The sequence below is a fragment of the Malaclemys terrapin genome, chromosome 23, assembly GCF_027887155.1.
Source record: "Malaclemys terrapin pileata isolate rMalTer1 chromosome 23, rMalTer1.hap1, whole genome shotgun sequence".
NCBI classification, from domain to species: domain Eukaryota; kingdom Metazoa; phylum Chordata; order Testudines; family Emydidae; genus Malaclemys; species Malaclemys terrapin.
Genome location: NC_071527.1, coordinates 5,651,180 through 5,669,535, shown reverse-complemented (window position 1 = coordinate 5,669,535; position 18,356 = coordinate 5,651,180). Strand labels below are relative to the sequence as shown.

General features: G+C 61.7%; 1 protein-coding gene across 4 annotated transcripts in view; it reads left to right on the top strand.

Annotated features, from left to right (window-relative positions):
- RARG (retinoic acid receptor gamma) overlaps positions 1-15,346 on the top strand; it is a 90,004-nt gene extending 74,658 nt beyond the window's left edge. For all 4 annotated transcript variants that reach the window (XM_054013130.1, XM_054013129.1, XM_054013128.1 and 1 more), the window contains 7 exons: positions 5,186-5,334; positions 7,124-7,265; positions 10,998-11,158; positions 11,730-11,906; positions 12,082-12,286; positions 12,564-12,722; positions 13,115-15,346. In XM_054013130.1, coding sequence (XP_053869105.1) covers positions 5,186-5,334; positions 7,124-7,265; positions 10,998-11,158; positions 11,730-11,906; positions 12,082-12,286; positions 12,564-12,722; positions 13,115-13,296 — 1,175 coding nt within the window. In that variant the 3' untranslated portion in view covers positions 13,297-15,346. The remainder of the gene's footprint in view (positions 1-5,185; positions 5,335-7,123; positions 7,266-10,997; positions 11,159-11,729; positions 11,907-12,081; positions 12,287-12,563; positions 12,723-13,114) is intronic.
- The last annotated feature ends 3,010 nt before the right edge of the window (positions 15,347-18,356 follow it).

The window sequence follows — 18,356 nt, the reverse complement described above, 5'->3', positions numbered from 1 at the left end:
GAGCGGCGCGGGAGGCAGAGGCCGGTGGCACGATGAGCAGCGGGGATCACTAGTTCCTGCCCCCCGGGTCGGGGTCCGTGCCCCTTCAGGGGTGGGCTGGCCGCCCCAAGATTGGCCGGAATGCCGCCCCTTACAATGTGCCGCCCCAGGCACGTGCTTTCTCCGGCCCTGCAGGTGGCCAGTGCAGTCTGAGCTCTCAGTTCCCAGTCTTCACAGCAAGACAGGGGGAGGGGCGCGCTCACCCAGGCCTGCATGGGACGAGATCCCATTCACATGGAATTTCCCCACTCCCTTTGCCCCCCATGTAGCCTGGGAACTGCTGTCTAACCCCACCCGGACCCCAAGGCATCTGCCCTCTAGCACTCTAATTCCTGGGGTCAGCTGAGCATTGTCCCTGCCCCGGGGCCTGCGGGTGGCTTCTGGAATATTGCATGGGTTGGGTTTCTAGGCAGGAGTTGGGTCCCATGGGTCAGATGCTGGTGTGCGAGGGGCCTTCCCTGTCCCATAGAGACAGATCTCTGGGAGCTGGGGCTGCTGGTGGGGAAGAGGGCCCAGAATCAAATCGAGACACGCTAACCGGGGACGATGCACACCCAGAATCAAATCGAGACGCTCTCACCGGGGATGGTGCACCCAGAATTAAAGCCAAACATTCTCACCCAGGGCTGTGCACACGCACTCAGTCAAGCACACACATGCTCTCCCGTCTCTGCACCCACACAAACAACGATCCACACAGACACACTCTCTTGCAGACTCACAATCAACTCCACTGATGTAGAGATACACACACACATTCCCATGCCTCTCAAAGGCGCCTCCCTGTGTGTTTATGGGTTACTTTCAGGTAAATAAAAGCCTGCAATTGAGATATAATCACCTTACCCTCCCCTCCTTTGTCTCTCTGCTGATCTCCCAGGCGGGAGGGGAGTCACAGGGCGAGGTCTCACATCCCCTATTGTCTTATTGTAAAGAAGGGAAAAAATGCAGAGGGTTAAAATTCATGAGCCTCTAATCGTCCACTTGGCCTGTCTGTCATGGAGATGAGATTGTCTCCCTTGGGGGGAAGGGACAGGGATGCTGGAGTCAGGAGCTCCCCCATGCATCAGCCAGGGCAAAAGGCTGCTCCCCGGGGTGAGATCAAGGGGTGCGGGAGAGGGGCATGGAGTGTGGGACCCCGAGTGTTTTCAGGCAATTAAATGCAGGGGCATTGGTTCGGTCCATGGGGCCAGCCGCCAGCTTTGCCCCTAGTTCTGAACCCCCGTGGAACTTGGGGGCTCAGAGCTGAGGTTTTGGTGGGAGGCCCTAGTTCTGTTTGGCAGAAGCTGGGGCAGAAAGAAACAGGCCTGTTCCTTTTTGCTGTTACGGTGGGAGTCACCAGGTGGTGCTGTCGCATAGTTGTGCTAGTTCTTAGCCTGCGGGCAGTGCTCCGCCTTGGAAGAGACACCCTATTGTTTAGTGTTTGGGGAGGATGCACATGCACCCACCAGGGAGCTGTTGCAAGCAGCAAGAGATAGTTTGCGCCCAGGGTGCAAAGAGGCTGCCCCCTGGCCACAGATGGCAGAGGCAGCACCCCACACCCTGCAGCTGGGTCTGTTTTCTGTGCTATGCCAGGCTCAGTCATGCCCAGGGACGGCAGAACTGGGTGGTTTTGAGGGCTAGTACTCCCCACAATGGAAATATTGTGTGTGTGTGTGGGGGGGGGGGCTGATGTTTCTGCCTCCATGTGTCATTCCCTGTGAACTGCGCACATGCATGGGGGCAGGAGAGCGAGTGGGACCTGGAGGGGCTGGGGTGGCTACCATGGCATCTGGGAGCCCATGAAAACCCTCGATCTAGGCCCCCTCCTTAGTAAACTTTGGCTGCGGCCCGGTTTGCTCCCTGCCCTAATCTCTCTAACCAGGGTTAATTATTCTTGAGGCAGACTTGCTCGCTGGGAACTGGGCTTTGGGATTGGGGCTGAGATTTATTACAGAGGGGATTGCCTGTGTGCCGTTTGTGACCGCCTCTGTTCCAGGCCTGACGAAGGAAGCATATGCAAGTTGCACTAAGTAAAGTACCCAGTTCTCTGTGTTACTGCTTTCTCCCACAATGGGAAGCTGATCAGCAAGGACCTGAGATCCACACCCCAGTATTATAACCACTGCTACAGTATGCTGAGGGGCCCCAGCTGTGATCGGGGCCCTGGTGTGCAAGGTGCTGCGCACGCTGCACAGGGTCACCAATGCTAGTGGTGTTGTTGGAGTGTCACTTTGCCATCTCTGGTTCCTGGCCGCTGAGGATTTCTGCCTGAGCTTGCAAAGGTTTCTGGGCAGCAAGTGCCAGCGGAGGGTGCTGCTCCCCTGCCCATGCAATCTGTGCCCTGCATGGGACCAGCACAGTCCAGGGCAGCAGGGCCCAGCTCGGGGGCAGCTCTGCCTTCCTGGCAGCACTATGTGGGGCTGGGAGGAGTGAGGCAAGCGAGGGTGTGCCTCTTGTGGCGCACCCTGCTGAGGGTGGTGGTGATAGAAGAGGGGATCCCAGGAGTGTATGTGCCACCTACGCCATCTCTAGCCTGGCTGTACGCTCCAAGCACTGGGCAAGGGCAGTGTCTGGGGTGTTGGGTGGGGACAGGAGCGGCACCAGGGTTTTTGGCGCCCTAGGCGGGAGTCCTTCCACACTCCCGATCGTTGTCGTCAATGTCTGCGGCGGGGGGGGGGGGGTGTCCTTCCGTGCTCCCGGTCTTTGGGGCACTTTGGCGGTGGGGCCCAGAGCGAGTGAAGGACCCGCCACAGAATTGCTGCCGAAGACCCGGAGCGCGGAAAGACCCCCCCGCTGCCGAATTGCCGCCAAGGGCAGCAAAATGTCGCCCCCCCAAATCCTGGCGCCTTAGGTCACCTAAATGGAAGCGCCGGCCCTAGGTGGGGAGCTGGGGACTAGCCAGAGCCCGCATCCTGGGAGCAGGAGGAATTAGACAGGTGGTAGATGGGGAGCTGATATCCAGGGGAGGGGGAAAGGATCTGAACAGGGGGCTGGAGCCAAGGAAGGCAGCCAGAGAGGGTGCAGAGCAGAAGTAGGGTCGTGCCCATTGGCGGGGCAGGGCACCGAGGAGGGAGCCTGGGGAAGGGGGTGAGGGTGGGGAAGGGGTCCCATCTATCAGCCAGAAGCAAAGGGCTGGGGTGTGTATCTCTGTGCGTTTCAGGATGAGACTGGAAAGATGCGTGGACACCAGGTCAGCAGCAGAACCTAGGTGTCTTGGGGCCCACTCTGTTGCTTGGCCACCAGCTCATGTGGCTGCTTCCCCGAGTCTCATCCTTTTGCTGGATGGGCTGAACAGTGCCCAGTGGAAAACCCTTCTCTCCAGAGGGCTCACTGTCTAGCCTGATTTATCACTAAAGACCTCATGGAGACGGTACAGCAGCCGGGAAAGAACCTAATCCTGTTCTAGTATAACGCTGCCTTCTACGGCTTGAGCTATCGGCACATCCCCCTCAGCCAATAACAGTACAGGGCCTTTGGCACACAGCTGGGCAGTTCTGACTGCGTCCAGTAGAGGGCAGCATTGCACACACCGACAGCTCTGCTCCTCACCTGTAATATATAGGGGCTTGTTGCCACTCACACCACAATTTGCACAAGAGAAACAAAGCAGTGAATGAAATATGCTATCAGTTTAAAATGTCTCCCCTAGAAAGTTCCTGGTTTTCATGTATCCTGGGGGATGCTGCTGAACTCTGGGAGTTGCCTGGAAACTCTGCAGCTGTGATATTTCTCGGGCTATTTCATCATTAAGTTCCAGAGTTAACATCACATCAAAAGGGAGCAGTTTGAGTTACTGCTTTTGGCTGGCTGGCTGCAGACTCAGGCAGTGGCTTGTGGTCATGCTTGGAAGGTTATTGATATAACTTGAAGGGCTGGCAATTTAAACTTAAATCCTGTAGAAACACTTCCCCCGCCCCTTGTCCCCCAAAACCCAGAGGGAAGAAAGATTGCTTGGAAGTTGCATACTCTGCCGTGCTGGTTTGTTATTGTTGGGTCTCTTGTGAGTGCTGGAGCTGGGTGTACTAGTATGTTGCTGTAGGGTTGCTTCTTAGCACCAATCTGTACATACAAATTTGTTATTTTAGAGCTGCTCAGGGCTAGAGGGCTCCACACGCTGGTTTGTTATTGTAGGGTTGCTCAGAGGCCCAACGTTGTAGGGTTGCTATTGTTTTCCTTTTTTAAGAAAAATGAATGTGAGATGCACACCCTGCTGGCCCCCCGCCCCCTGTCCAAACCTAGGCAGCGCCCGCCCCCTCCCCGTTCCATCGCGGGGGTCCACCTGGACTGACGGGGGTTTTGGGACTCCGCTGCTCTGAGTGCAGGCTCTCCGGGGCTAGGGTGGGGATAAAGCAGCCAAAAGGCAGGACACACAATGCTGGGCCCTCTGTGGAGGGATAAGCCCGCAGTCCCCGTGGGGTATGGGTGTGCCCCCTCCATCCCCTTCCCCCCCCCCCCCCCCCCGCCGCCATGGGCCTGGGGGAAGGGGGATTAGGTTACACGGCTCTGGTAACAATTCCAACCTGTTTGGACTGGAATGTGGCATTTAGAGCCCGGCTACAGGAAATTCGCTCTGTGCTGAAAGATAGAATTGAAAACAGTTTGCAGCCCGGCCTGGGGGCGCCTGGCTGGCTGGGGGAGCAGGGGGTGGGGGTCTGCCTCTGGCCTGAGGTGGAGGGCAGGGGGATGGGGGGCTCGCTCTGGCCTGCAGGGAGCAGAGAGATTGTGGGGGCTGGTTCTGGCAAGGGGGAAAGTAGGGGGATGGCGGGCTGGCTCTGGCCTTGGGGGAGAGCAGGGGGATGGGGGGGCTGGCTCTGGCCTGGCAGGGCAGAGGATTGGGGGGCTGGCTCTGGCATTGGGACAGGTAGTGGAGGGATTTGAATTCCCCCGCTGTTCCCCTCTGGTTATTTTGGCCAGTGCTAAATTCCTAGCAAGTGACCCTGGCAGCCCCAGGCCGGAGGTCTCCCACAGCAGCATGTTCCTTGGGGCCCATCCTGACCCCCCAGGAACCCCCAGGATGGGAAGCCCCAACACCAGGATTCAGAGAAGGCTCTTGACAGAAGTTGGGGGGATTTTACCAGCCCCCCCCCCACGCTGGCAGGGCCGTCCCCGATCGCCTGGGTCCTGCGGCCCTTGGGGTTTATCCTGCCATTCCCTCTCTCTTCAGCCGTGGAGACCCAGAGCACGAGTTCGGAGGAGATGGTGCCCAGCTCGCCCTCGCCGCCCCCGCCCCCCCGTGTCTACAAGCCCTGCTTCGTCTGCAACGATAAGTCCTCTGGCTACCACTATGGCGTCAGCTCCTGCGAAGGCTGCAAGGTAACGGGGACCCCCACCCTTGGGGCCAGCAGCACGGCTTGGGGCTCCTCCAATTCCTTGCTTTGCCCCTCTGGAGCCTGGCTCTCCGTTGGGCACCCCTCTGGGCAGCCAGAATCGCCTGCTGCCCAGGGTCTTTGCTGGTCACACGGGGGCTTCTTCCCCAGCTGCCGGGCGGGTGGGTCTTGCTCAGGGTCCCACCGACGGCCAGATTCGGGGTTGGGCAGGAATTTCCCCCCAGGTCAGACTGGCAGGGACCATGGGGGTTTCCACCTTCCTCTGCAGCATGGGGGGCGGCTCGCCGGCTGGAATCATCCAGGCACATGACCCCTAATCAGCTCCCTGCCGTTGCCGGGGCCTCGGGCACCTCGGTCTCCTGCTCTCTGCCGGTGGCACACACCAATTCAGTCTCCTGGGGAAATGCTTCAGTCTAGCCCAAGAGACTCGGTGTCCAGGGGTTTCGGCGTGAAATGGAATGGCCTGTGCTGTCCAGGTCAGACTAGAGGAGTCGAGGGTCCCTTCTGACCTGCACTGAGAGGTCTTAAACTAACCAACAAAAGACCTGGGTACCAGAGAGCAGACGATGGGGAGAGCTTGTGGTATGATTGCTATGACAAGATGGGGTCCTATTGTGCCAGGCGCTGCACAGACCTCAGCTGAGATCAGGGCCCCGTTGTGCCAGGGACAGTCCCTCCCCCGAAGGGCTCACAATGCAAACAGAGGGGAACAGAGTTTTGGAAGTGCAGTCCTTATTTTGCAGGAATAGTGGCTTTGAGTCCAAAATAGAGTGTCCAGGGCGTCTCTGTTCTGGAACAGCAGCATAGTCTGAGCACCTGAGTGCTGGGTTAGGGCTTGGGACCCCTGGGTTCTAGTCCTGGCTCTGTTGGGTGACCAGTCACTGCCTCTCTTTGTGCCTCAGTTTCCCCACCTGTAAAATGGGGCTAGCGATAGGTACCCCCTTTTTAAAGTGCTTTGAGATTTGCTGATGAAACGAGCTAGGTGTCATTATTATTCCAGTCAATTTCCCCGTGAAGACAAGCCCTAAGAGAATGACCAGGATAGAGACAATTTGTGGAGCGTGAAGGCCAAGGGGGACACCTGGCCCATTTAAAACTGATCCCAGGGCGTCTTCAAAATGATGGCCCTGTGGAACTCACCACCACTGGATGTTCTTATGCAATAGGATCTGTCAGGGATGGCTTAGATATACGTGCTGCCTCAGTGCAGGGAGAGGGACTGGGTGACCTCTCGAGGTCCCTTCCAGCCCTACACCTCTACAATTCAGTAGAATTTAGAGAAAGGCAAGGCAATTACATGAATAGTGAATTGCATTGGAGGCCAGGATGTGCAAAGGGACCCAAGGTGGTTGGGCGCATTGCATTTGGCCACCCCCCTCCCTTTGCAGATCCCACCCAGAAGGCCTATACATTCTCCTGCTGATGGCACAAGCCAGCTCCTAAATGCCAGGGGTCAGTCCATGATTGCCCGTGAAGAGGGGGTTGACTCTCCAGCGTCCCCAGTGTCAGAGCCGGCGCACTGGGCTGGATGGACCATTGCTCTGATCTGCTGCAGCGACTGGTGCTCCAGCATGCCAGGTGGGGGGCGGGGTGTGCTGGTGGGGGGGGGGTTCTGTTTGCGTTTGGGGGTGCAGCTTTGCCAAGGCACCTGATCGGAGCTGTAGGGAGCATGGGGTAACCCCTTCCCCGCCTCTTCTCCCCCCCCCCCGCACATCCCTACCTCTGACCCACCCCCCCATCACCTGCATGTCCCTGTCTCTCCCGCCCACCCCCAGGGATTCTTTCGCCGAAGCATCCAGAAAAACATGGTGTACACGTGCCACCGCGACAAGAACTGCCAGATCAACAAGGTGACCCGCAACCGCTGCCAATACTGTCGGCTCCAGAAGTGCTTCGAGGTCGGCATGTCTAAAGAAGGTGAGTCTACCTGCAGCGGGATCGCATGGAAGATTGGATCCAGCTGGGGCAATGCCCCGTGCGTGCTCCCGTGCAGAGAGACGGGCCCAAATGCACCTGTTCCCCCCCACAAGTCCTCTACGCCTGCAGGGCCCTGCCCCACTGCACTGCTGTGCCACAAGGCTGGAAAGTCACTGGTGCAGAGGTGTGGGAGCGGGAAGCTCCCAGCCCCACATGTGTTTGGGGAAGGGAGCGCGCTGCGCAGAGACCCATAGTGTTTGGTGAGATCTTTGCCCGAGTCTGGCGCCCTCAGGGGCTAGTTTGACCAGCTGTGCTGGGGCTAGGACCTGACATCCAGGCCTGGCTTCGGATCGTTTGGATCCAGGGTTCGAGTTTGGCCCAGTTCAGATCTGTGGCGGGGGAGGTTGGATCCAGGCTCTGGTTTGAGGCCTGTCTTGTGCTTCCAACATGGGTAGTTCTTGGGCCAGAGTAGCCGGAACCAGGTGAGAACAGGACACAGGGGCCAGAATTGGATCCGAATCTCACGGGGATCCAAATCCCTTTGGTTCTGGCCCCTTGGCAAAGAGGGCTTCGAGGCCCAGCGGCTAGAGCCACTGTAACCATGCCCCCGTGGTGATGATCTCTCGCACTCACCCCTGCCGCCCGTCACACGGGAGCTGGAGGAAGGCTTGGAAGAGGGTGGCTGCCCCTTTAAGAGTGCTGTCAGCCGGATGGTCCATCTGGAGACAGAGTGCCTCTCGGCGGCTGTTGCTTTTACTCCCGACTGCTAAGGCATGTCCTCACGAGCCGGCCAGGGTGGGGCCCCCATTAATCACTGTCTCTTTAAGAGCCCGTAATTAGGAATGTCTGTCTCAGCCCTAGCCATTGATTTCCAGGCCCCTGTCGCTTTAAGGGCGGAGGGATTTTGGGGGGTGAGGGAGAGATGTCTCGAAGGAGACAGGAAGTGGGTGGTCTGTGGGAATTGGGCCAGGATTGGGCAGGGCTGGGTATCCTTGGCATCCCTCCCACCCCCAGCGCTGGCCCAGCTAGAACTGAATGGGCTCCAGGATCCCCCGAAGAGAGATCAAGGGATCCCCCCCCTCTCCCCCCCCACTCCAACAGCTGGTGGGCATGTGAACAGCACTGCATGGGAAGACTGGCACAGGTCCCAGATGTGGGGGACCTGCCACCTCTCTGAACTGCCCTTCCCTGCTACCCCCCGCCTGCACCCCCCACTGTCTTCGGCTGTCTCACCTGATTCTTCAACCCCCCCCCCACCCCACCCCACCGCCACACCTCCCCCTGGCTTTCGATGGGCGAAGGTGCCAGTAGATGGGGTGGGAGGGCCGAGCAGATCTCCCCTCCCCCAAGCCATGGCAGCCCGGGCTGTTGTGCATCGGGGGGGATAGGGCTGGATCCCCAAGGCAGTGGGGTGTTTGGTGAGGGGGGGCGGCTCTGCTGGCAGCCCCTCCCTGCCGGCATTGTGCTGGCCGAGGCTATAAGTGGATATCCTGCCGGCTCGCGTATCCTGTTGCCAGATTCCCCCTGGCGCTCCGTGCTGGGGTGAGCAGGAAGTGCAGCCTGGAAACGTGCGGCCACAGGGCGGGCCGGGAGAATGCACACGCAACGGGAACGCTGGGCCCCGGGCGGGAGCAGGGGGGGGCCCTGCTGGACTCGCTGGGCCTCAGGACTGCTGGTGCCCTGGTTTGGGGATGGCAGGGATGAACCAACCCCCCCAGGCATGGGGCTGTCTCTGTCCCCCTGGCTGCAGCCTAGTTCGTCTCCCTCCTTCCCCCTGCCACCTGGAGGCCAAGCCGGGCGGTCAAGTGAGAGGTCAGGGCTCAAAGTACTTTGCAATGGGCCTGCCTGGACAAGTGCAGCAAGAGACCGGGCAAGCCCGGGGCTCCCCGGGGAGCGCGGCTGGAGTGGCCGCAGTGGGGCAGAGGGAGAACCGGGAAGCCCCATCCTTCACAGGAGACACTGGGCAGCCAATCCGGTGCAGCCACGTCAGGCACTGACCCGTGTGGTAAGCAAGGTGGCCAATCAGAATCCATTGGTGCTGGGCACCAACACATGGTCGAAGTCGGACAACCAACCAGAATCCATTTCCATTGGGCAATAGAAGCCAAGTGGCTAACCGGGATCCATTTCCATTGGTTATTAACCCACATTAGGATCCGGGTAGCCAATCAGACTGGGCTCCCAGCTGCCCGTTGCCAATGTTAGAAGCTGGACGGCCAATCGGGTTCCAGCCTCCCCAGGACACATGCCACAGGGGTCTAGCCAGCTGGGGCACTGTGAAGGCAGGGGCTATTGGGGTACCAGGCAGGCCCAAGGGGGGGCAGCTGGCACGAGCCAGGAGCCATCAGGCTTTGGCATGATGGGCTCGTGGGCTCCCTGGGCATATGCTGTGGGCGAAGGGGGAGAGTGGGGGGGGACAGCCAATGCCATGTCACCCCCCCCTCCCATTTATCCGAGTACCCCCCCCCACACACACACACGCTTTATCTGGCCTCCCTGTCTGCCGCTTCCTGTTTTCCTTGGGCTGAGCACAGGCCTCGGTGTTTCCCAAGTGAAGGCTGGGAAGTGCGGCGGGCAGGGCCCAGCTGGGCTGGCAGAGCCGCCTCCGGGGGGCAGGATGGGCGAGGGATGTAGAACCTGCAGGGGGGGACATGGGGACACCGGCCCAGTGCAGCCTGGCTCGGAGGAGGCGACACCCTGACCAGACCAGCTCCAACCCCTGTGGGCCCAGCGTGAGTGGCCAGGCGGTGGGCCTAGGTCCCCTGCCGGCTCTGCTTTTCACCCCGGCTGAATAACCCCGCTCCGGGCCACTGGCTGTGCTGCTGGAAGCAGCTTTCAGGAGCTAACCTGGCAAAAATACCCCCCTGGGTGGGGCTCGAACCCAGAACCACTGGATGTAAAAGGCCAGGGCTCTGCTGTCTGAACTGAGGACTGTGCCGATTGCGTGCATTAACTGCTGGGAGGGGGATAGAGCGCCACAGTGCATAAACCTAGGTTACCAGCATTGGGCCCCGGGGCAGAGGGAATGTTTCCCCTCTGCAGAAACAGGATTCGCTCCCCCCGCCCAGGGGCTGGGGCATGCACCAAATGCTCCCTCACCATGACAATGCAAGAAATACCCCCGCCTCACAGAGTGCACTGTCTAAATAGAGCACTTGGGGAAAACGAGTCACACAGACAGCAGTGAGTTGCCCACGGTCAACCAGCAGAGCCAAGGATAGAACCCAGGTCTCCTGCGGCCCCCACTGCTGCCCCTGCCACTAGCCCCCACTGCCTCGACCCAGCTGAGAGGGAATGCCCAAAGCATGTGATCCGAAAAGGGACCGTCAACAGTAGCAGCTTCCTAGTCATGCGGCCCTTCCATCCCCATCCCCAGTGTCGCTGGGTTGGAGTCAGGGGGACCAGATCCCCATATGGTGTAGGTGGGCGTATTTCCACTGGAGTCAGGCCAGAGCCCCACCTGGTACAGATCAGCCTAGCCCCACTGAAGTCAGTGGCACCGTGCCAGTTTACACCAGCCAGGGATCTGGCCAATTGGGTTGATTGGTGATCTCTGTTTTAAAGAAGAATGTCCCAACGGTGGGGGGTGTTTGAGCGGGGTCAGATCCCCACGGCCAAATGCCCCCCATGACCGTGCGGCGTCCCACCCACGCTCCCAGCCCCGGACTCTGAGCCGGGGTCAGGGCCGGTCACACGGTGCCATGTCCTGACCAACACCCCCCTCTTCGGCAGCCGTGCGGAACGACAGGAACAAGAAGAAGAAGGACGTGAAGGAGGAGCTGGTGGTGGACAGCTACGAAATGACTCCCGAGCTGGAGGAGTTGATCCAGAAAGTCAGTAAGGCCCACCAGGAGACTTTCCCCTCGCTGTGCCAGCTGGGCAAATACACCACGGTGAGCCCCCTGCACGTGGCACTGCCCCTCTCCCCCAGCCCACCCGGGAACCCCCTTCTGCCTCCCCTGCTTCCGTCACTGGCCTCCGGGTCCCAGGGCTCAGCCTGTGGGAATAACAGAACCGCCTTTTACTACCCCGGGCTGCCCGCTGCTGTCACTAGGGGGAGCTGTTCTCAGCCAGGCTGCCTGGCACCCCTAGTGCCCAATCCCCAAGGAGTGCAGAGCTGGGATTCTGCACATTGGCCACCAGGTGGCACCAGTGCCCCCTTAAACATCCAGGTTCCATGCCCGGCCCCGGCGGGGAGAGGGGGTCAGGGCACCCAGGTTCCGTGGCTTGGAGAGGGGGTCGGGGCACCCAGGTTCTGTGGCTGACTCCAGCGGGGAGAGGGGGTTGGGGCACCCAGGTTCCATGCCTGGCCCTGGCAGGGAGAGGGGGTCGGGGCACCCAGTTCCGTGCCCAGCCCCAGCTGGGTAATCTCCCCGTGGCTGTAGTTGCAGACAGTAGGGGACGATCCTCACCTAGGCCCCGTGGTGCAGCACTAACCACCACTACCCCTGTTCCCTCCCCCAGAACTCCAGTGCCGATCACCGGGTGCAGCTGGACCTGGGCCTATGGGACAAGTTCAGCGAACTGGCCACCAAGTGCATCATCAAGATTGTGGAGTTTGCCAAGCGCCTGCCGGGTTTCACCACCCTCAGCATCGCCGACCAGATCACCCTGCTCAAGGCGGCCTGCCTGGACATCCTGGTGAGGAGCAGCCTGGGGGTTTAGTGGGGGACTCAGCTGCCTAGAGCCTCTTCTCTCTTCCTCCCCCCTTCCTCGGGCTGTGGATCGGTGAGACCCCTGGGCCCCTGCCCAGCCTGTGTGGGGAGGGGCTGGCCCAGCGGGTCTCGGCACTCACCCCACATCCCATCCCTGGCAGATGCTACGGATCTGCACGCGCTACACGCCGGAGCAGGACACCATGACCTTCTCGGATGGGCTGACCCTGAACCGCACCCAGATGCACAACGCCGGCTTCGGGCCCCTCACCGACCTGGTGTTCGCCTTCGCCGGGCAGCTGCTGCCCCTGGAGATGGACGATACCGAGACCGGGCTGCTCAGCGCCATCTGCCTCATCTGCGGAGGTACCGGCCGGCCCCGGGCCACCACTGCCTTCCCCGGGACCCAGGAAGGGGGGCTGGGCACACCGACGCCATCACAGCTGCTGCAGTCCTGGCCTCTCCCAGCAGGGGGCGCTGTATGGGGTGGGGCAGGAGCACTGGCCATGGGAGGAGCTCCCAGCTACGCCAGCCTGGCCTCTCCCAGCAAGGGGCGCTGTGGGGAGCGATGGCCGTGGGGGGTCGAGGGGGCTGGGTATGGGGCTATGACAACCAACATGTGTGTGCCCCCCCCGCCCCCCAGATCGGATGGACCTGGAGGAGCCGGAGAAGGTGGACAAGCTGCAGGAGCCCTTGCTGGAAGCTTTGAAAATCTACGCCCGCCGCCGCAGACCCAACAAGCCGTACATGTTCCCCCGCATGCTGATGAAAATCACCGATCTGCGAGGCATCAGCACCAAAGGTGTGGGCTGTCAGCTGGGCACTGCTGGGGGGAAGCTCACAGCGCTGGTGCCTCCTGGCACTGCTGGGGTGGAGACTCACGGTACCAGTGTTCCTTGGGGTACTGATAGGGCTCTACTGGGGGGAAGCTCCTAGCACCCCTCTTCCATCTGGTACGGACAGGGCACTGCTGCAGGGAAGCTAACCACATCCTGTCTCCCATCTGGTACTGACAGGGCACTACTGGGGGGAAACTCACAGCACCTGTCTCCCATCTGGTACTGACAGGGCACTACTGGGGGGAAGCTCGCAGCACCTGTCTCCCATCTGGTACTGACAGGGCACTACTGGGGGGAAGCTCACAGCCTCCTGCAGTGCCAGCTCACTGCTCCTTTCTCCCCACCCCCATCGCAGGCGCGGAGCGAGCCATCACCCTGAAGATGGAGATCCCTGGCCCCATGCCCCCCCTCATCCGGGAGATGCTGGAAAACCCCGAAATGTTTGAGGACGACTCGTCGCAGCCGCCCCCGTCGGCAGAGCCTCCCAGCTCCGAGGAGAGCCCGGCCGAGAGCAAGAGCCCCGAGGAGACCCCCTAGCACCCTGGGGAGTGGGGGGTGGGGACTGGGAGAAGCCCCATCCTCAGGCACCCCACCCCCCTGTCCAACACCGAGCTGGTTCGAACAAGCCACAGCTGCCTTCACTCTGCCCCCCCATTGCTGGGGGGCGGACATGGGCTGGGGGGCAGCTAATGGAGATTGTCTGTGTGCTGCCTCAGAGGTGTAGCTCTTGCCTTAACCTTCTCTCGGGGGGGGGGCAGTCTGGAGCCCCCCACCCCCAAGCTTTTTTGTTTGCCAAAGTCTGACTCCAAGCCAAAAATCCAGGGGCGGGCAAGGCCCGGCCAGAGAGCTCCCTGCCTGGGGTGGGGGGCAGATTCCTGGAAATGGACCTGGAGGGGTTCAGCAGAGCCCCCCACTCTGCCCCAGCAGTGCAATTGCCCGTCCAGCTGGGGGCACCCTGGAGCCAGAGAGAGACTTGGAAGTGAGACTGGGCTGGGATGTTGGGGTGCCCCCCCCCCCCCCCCGCATCCCCAATGATGCTGCCTCCAGATTCCCGACTCAAGATCAATCAAGACCCTGCCTTCTAAACTGATGTTCCCCGCTGGAACCCAGGCAGCCCGGACCACTGCTGCAGATCTCTGAAGCTGGGGATTGCTGGGCGAGAGGCGGGGGGACGGAGCAGCCCCTCCAGCCCGTGGAAAGCCCAGGAACCCCTGGGCGTGTTGGGAAAGGAGGCTGAGTGGGAGGGAGGGGGGGACGCTGCTCCCCACCCAGCGTCCTGCAGGTTTCGGGGGACGCGGATCTCAGGGTGCGGGGATGAGGTCCAAGTTTGGGAGGTTTATTTTATTTTATGTTTTTGTTGTATAACGTGCTAATGGTTTGGGATCACTCCTCGGCGGTGGGGGACGAGGGGTCCCTGTCGCGTCTCCTGGGGGCTCTGCTGGGATGGGGGGGCCCCCAGAGGCAGGGGGCCGGGCTGCAGGGCTGTATCTGGTTTTGCTTTTAATGCTGTTCAGGTTTGGTGTAGTTGGGGCGTCTTTCGCTCTTGACCCCCCCTTTCCCATAACTTCCAGTTCCAACCCTGCCCCCATGACCCCCCCCTCCTCATTCCCTACCCATAACCCCCGCTGCTGCTCCCCATAATCTCCTGGCCCTGCCCCTAACCCTGACTAACCCATCTCCCCATAACCCTCCCCCTCAATCCTGACCCCGCCCCCACAATCCCCCTCCCCAACCTCACCCCTTGGTGCTGATGATTTTGGGAACACACAACACTAGAGACCAAAGATGGGGGGTGGGGATCGGAGGGCAGGAGCTGGTGGGGTCACAGGGGGACAGAGGGAGCTGCCACCCTCCCAGGGGCTCAGCCCCCCCGCAACAAGGCTGCTCCATGATGTATCCATGGGGAACATCCCCCACCCCCTGTGCCCCTAGGAAATGGGCACTGCCAGCTGGGACCCGGCTCCCTGCCAGGGGTGAGGGGAGCAGCCTAGCCCCTTTGCACAGCAGCCTGGAACACTGCCCCCAGGGGGTGGCACTGGGGGGGGCCCCTTTGCACATCGCCCAGCCCCTTTGGGTCCCAGCGGCTCTACAGCACCCCCTATGGACCAAAGCAGACAGCACCTCAGCTCGGGACCCCCCTTTGATCTCCCCCAGATGTCCCCTAGGGTCAGTCTTGTCCCCCAAAACCTCCACTCCAATCCTTGCCTGGGAGACAATATTGTCACCTGATCCCTCCCTCCCCACATGCAGTGTCACGTCCACCAGCCGGGGGGGGGGGGGGGGGGAGTGGTGGAGTTTGAATCCGCACACAGCCCCTGTAGGTTCCCCCTCCCCTCAGCACCCCCCAGATGTGGGGGAAGGAGCCCTGCAGGGACCCTGATCTGTTACACTACAAGATGGGGGGGGGGGATCTCCCTCTCCTAAGGCCCCCATTGGTGCTGGGGCTGCAGTTCCAAACTCCTGCAGCAGGGGGCACTGCCACCCTCACGAGAAAGCAAGATCTGCATCGTGGGGGGGCAGGGGGAGGTGCCCAGACTTGGTCACCTCTGCCAGGCGTCTCATGCCTATGACCCTGGCCGGGGCGGGGGGGGGGGGGGGGGGGCAGGGCGAGCCTTGCAGCACTTTCCCTGTTATTTATTGCCGGTTTTCACCTTGGGACGTGGACCCAATTGCCCCCTCCCCCAACAGAGAGTGGGGCAGGGGGAGACCCAGGGGACCCGCCCTGGCATGAGACACCCCGAAATCTCTGCTGCTCCCTGATCCTGTTGAACTGCCAAAAAGAAATACCCCAGACCTTAAAACGAAGCCAAGGACCCTGTTACGGGGGGGAACTGGGAGGGGGGATCTGCACCCCCCCACCCCTCGGTCATGTTTACAGCCAAGCTTTACCTGGTATTTTAAAAGAAAAGCCCCTTTCCCATTGCCCACCCCCTTGGCGCCCAGCTCTATCGCAAAGGGGACTTTTCTATTTTTGCAAAATAAAGTGACGGAAACTCAGCCCAGCCGGCTCCAGCTTTGGTGTGTGGGGCGCCCCCACCTGGCCATCCCAGCCTGTCAGCACCCACCCCTCCGCGGCCTGACGGGGTGGGTGGGGCTGGCCTGGCGCCCCGTGCCCCAGCTGGAAATGGGGCACTAGGAGGCACCAGACTGTCTCCTGGAGGAATGGTGGGGATGATGCAGCTGCCTCTGGGGTGGGGCGTGGGGGCTGTTTATACGGGGTTCCCTTGCCCGGTGCTGAGCTGCAGCTGCCTCTGGGGTGGGGGCCGTTTATACGGGGTTCCCTTGCCCGGTGCTGAGATGCAGCTGCCTCTGGGGTGAGTTGTGGAAGCTCTTTTAACAGCCTACAAGTAACGCTGCACAAATCCTGCCTCATAACACAACCGTGTGGACGCTGCAGGCGGAGGGAAGTCTCCATGGCTGGGCCTCCCGGGAACACAGCGAGGCTGGACTTGAGCCCCAGCCCCGCCAGGGTTCGGCGTTGACACAAGCAAGGAGCGCCCCCTCCTGGGACCTAGCGCTGCCTGCAGCCCCCGTGACAGGCGCTGGCTGAGCCTGGCCATTAGCATTGTGGTAAGACCCGGAGGCGCCAGCGCAGGACCCCGGTGTGCCAGGCGCTGCCCAGAGCAAGAGACGCTCCCTGTCCGGTGGAGCCCAGGATCTAACTAGACAAAGGGAGCAAGGGGAAACTGAGGCACGGAGCAGGAAAGTGACACGGCAGAGGCAGGAATAGAACCCAGGTGTCCTGCCAGTGCCCTGCCTTCCTGAATGCTGATAGTTCTGCAGTAATGACCCCCCCGCGGAAATACCCCTCGCTCCACCCCTCCCTGTGGGCTCTCCTAGCCACGCCCCATCGCCCCTCACTGGAGAGCTCCCTGGCATGGGCTGGGCCCATCCACCCGCCAGGCCGTACTGCAGACCAGCCCCAGCTTTGGTTTGGGCCCAGGGGCCCTTTGGATGCAGAACTGGGGGCTGCAGGGGTGGGAGCTGCTGCGTGAGCCGCGGGAGCAGCCCCACCCCCCAGCAGCTCTGCTCCCCTCTGAGCTATGAGACAACACCCAGCCTGGGAAGGGGGGACCCTGCTGCAGGCCCAGGAGGGGGGGGTGGGGGCGGGAGAGACTCTGGAGATGCAAGAGGAGCAGCAGTGAGGCTGTGGGGTTCAGGGGGCAGGAGTGGGGCTGATGAGCCCCCGCCCTTTTCAGACTATAAGCACCGGCAACCCCCACCAGCTCTGTCAATACACCCCCACCACAGCTTTGCCGGTGCCCCCGAATCCAGAGAGCAGCCGCGCCCGCCGCCCGCTCTACCGGTGCCCCTCGATCCCAACCCCACTAAGCTCTGCTGGTGCCCCTCACTCCTCACCTGTACCCCCCATGCTCTCCCAGCCCTGGGCTCCCCCCAGCTCTGCTGGTGCCCCTCACTCCTCACCTGTACCCTGCCTGCTCCCCCAGCCCTGGGCTCCCCCCAGCTCTGCTGGTGCCCCTCACTCCTCACCTGTACCCTGCCTGCTCTCCCAGCCCTGGGCTCCCCCCAGCTCGGCTGGTGCCCCTCACTCCTGACCTGTACCCCTCTGCTCTCCCAGCCCTGGGCTCCTCCCACCTCTGCTGGTGCCCCTCACGCCTCACCTGTACCCCCCATGCTCTCCCAGCCCTGGGCTCCCCCCACCTCTGCTGGTGCCCCTCACTCCTGACCTGTACCCCCCCTGCTCTCCCAGCCCTGGGCTCCCCCCCAGCTCTGCTGGTCCCCCTAAATCCTCACCTGTACCCCCCATGTTCTCCCAGCCCTGGGCTCCCCCCACCTCTGCTGGTGCCCCTCACTCCTCACTTGTACCCCCCATGCTCTCCCAGCCCTGGCCTCCCCCCACCTCTGCTGGTGCCCCTCACTCCTGACCTGTACCCCTCTGCTCTCCCAGCCCTGGGCTCCTCCCACCTCTGCTGGTGCCCCTCACGCCTCACCTGTACCCCCCATGCTCTCCCAGCCCTGGGCTCCCCCCACCTCTGCTGGTGCCCCTCACTCCTGACCTGTACCCCCCCTGCTCTCCCAGCCCTGGGCTCCCCCCCAGCTCTGCTGGTCCCCCTAAATCCTCACCTGTACCCCCCATGTTCTCCCAGCCCTGGGCTCCCCCCACCTCTGCTGGTGCCCCTCACTCCTCACCTGTACCCCCCATGCTCTCCCAGCCCTGGCCTCCCCCCACCTCTGCTGGTGCCCCTCACTCCTGACCTGTACCCCCCCTGCTCTCCCTGCCCTGGGCTCCCCCCAGCTCTGCTGGTGCCCTCACTCCTGACCTGTACCCACCCTGCTCTCCCAGCCCTGGGCTCTCCCCAGCTCTGCTGGTGCCCCTCACTCCTCACCTGTACCCCCATGCTCTCCCAGCCCTGGGCTCCCCCCACCTCTGCTGGTGCCCCTCACTCCTCACCTGTACCCCCCTGCTCTCCCAGCCCTGGGCTCCTCCCAGCTCTGCTGGTGCCCCTCACTCCTCACCTGTACCCCTCATGCTCTCCCAGCCCTAGGCTCCTCCCAGCTCTGCTGGTGCCCCTCACTCCTCACCTGTACCCCCCTGCTCTCCCAGCCCTAGGCTCCTCCCAGCTCTGCTGGTGCCC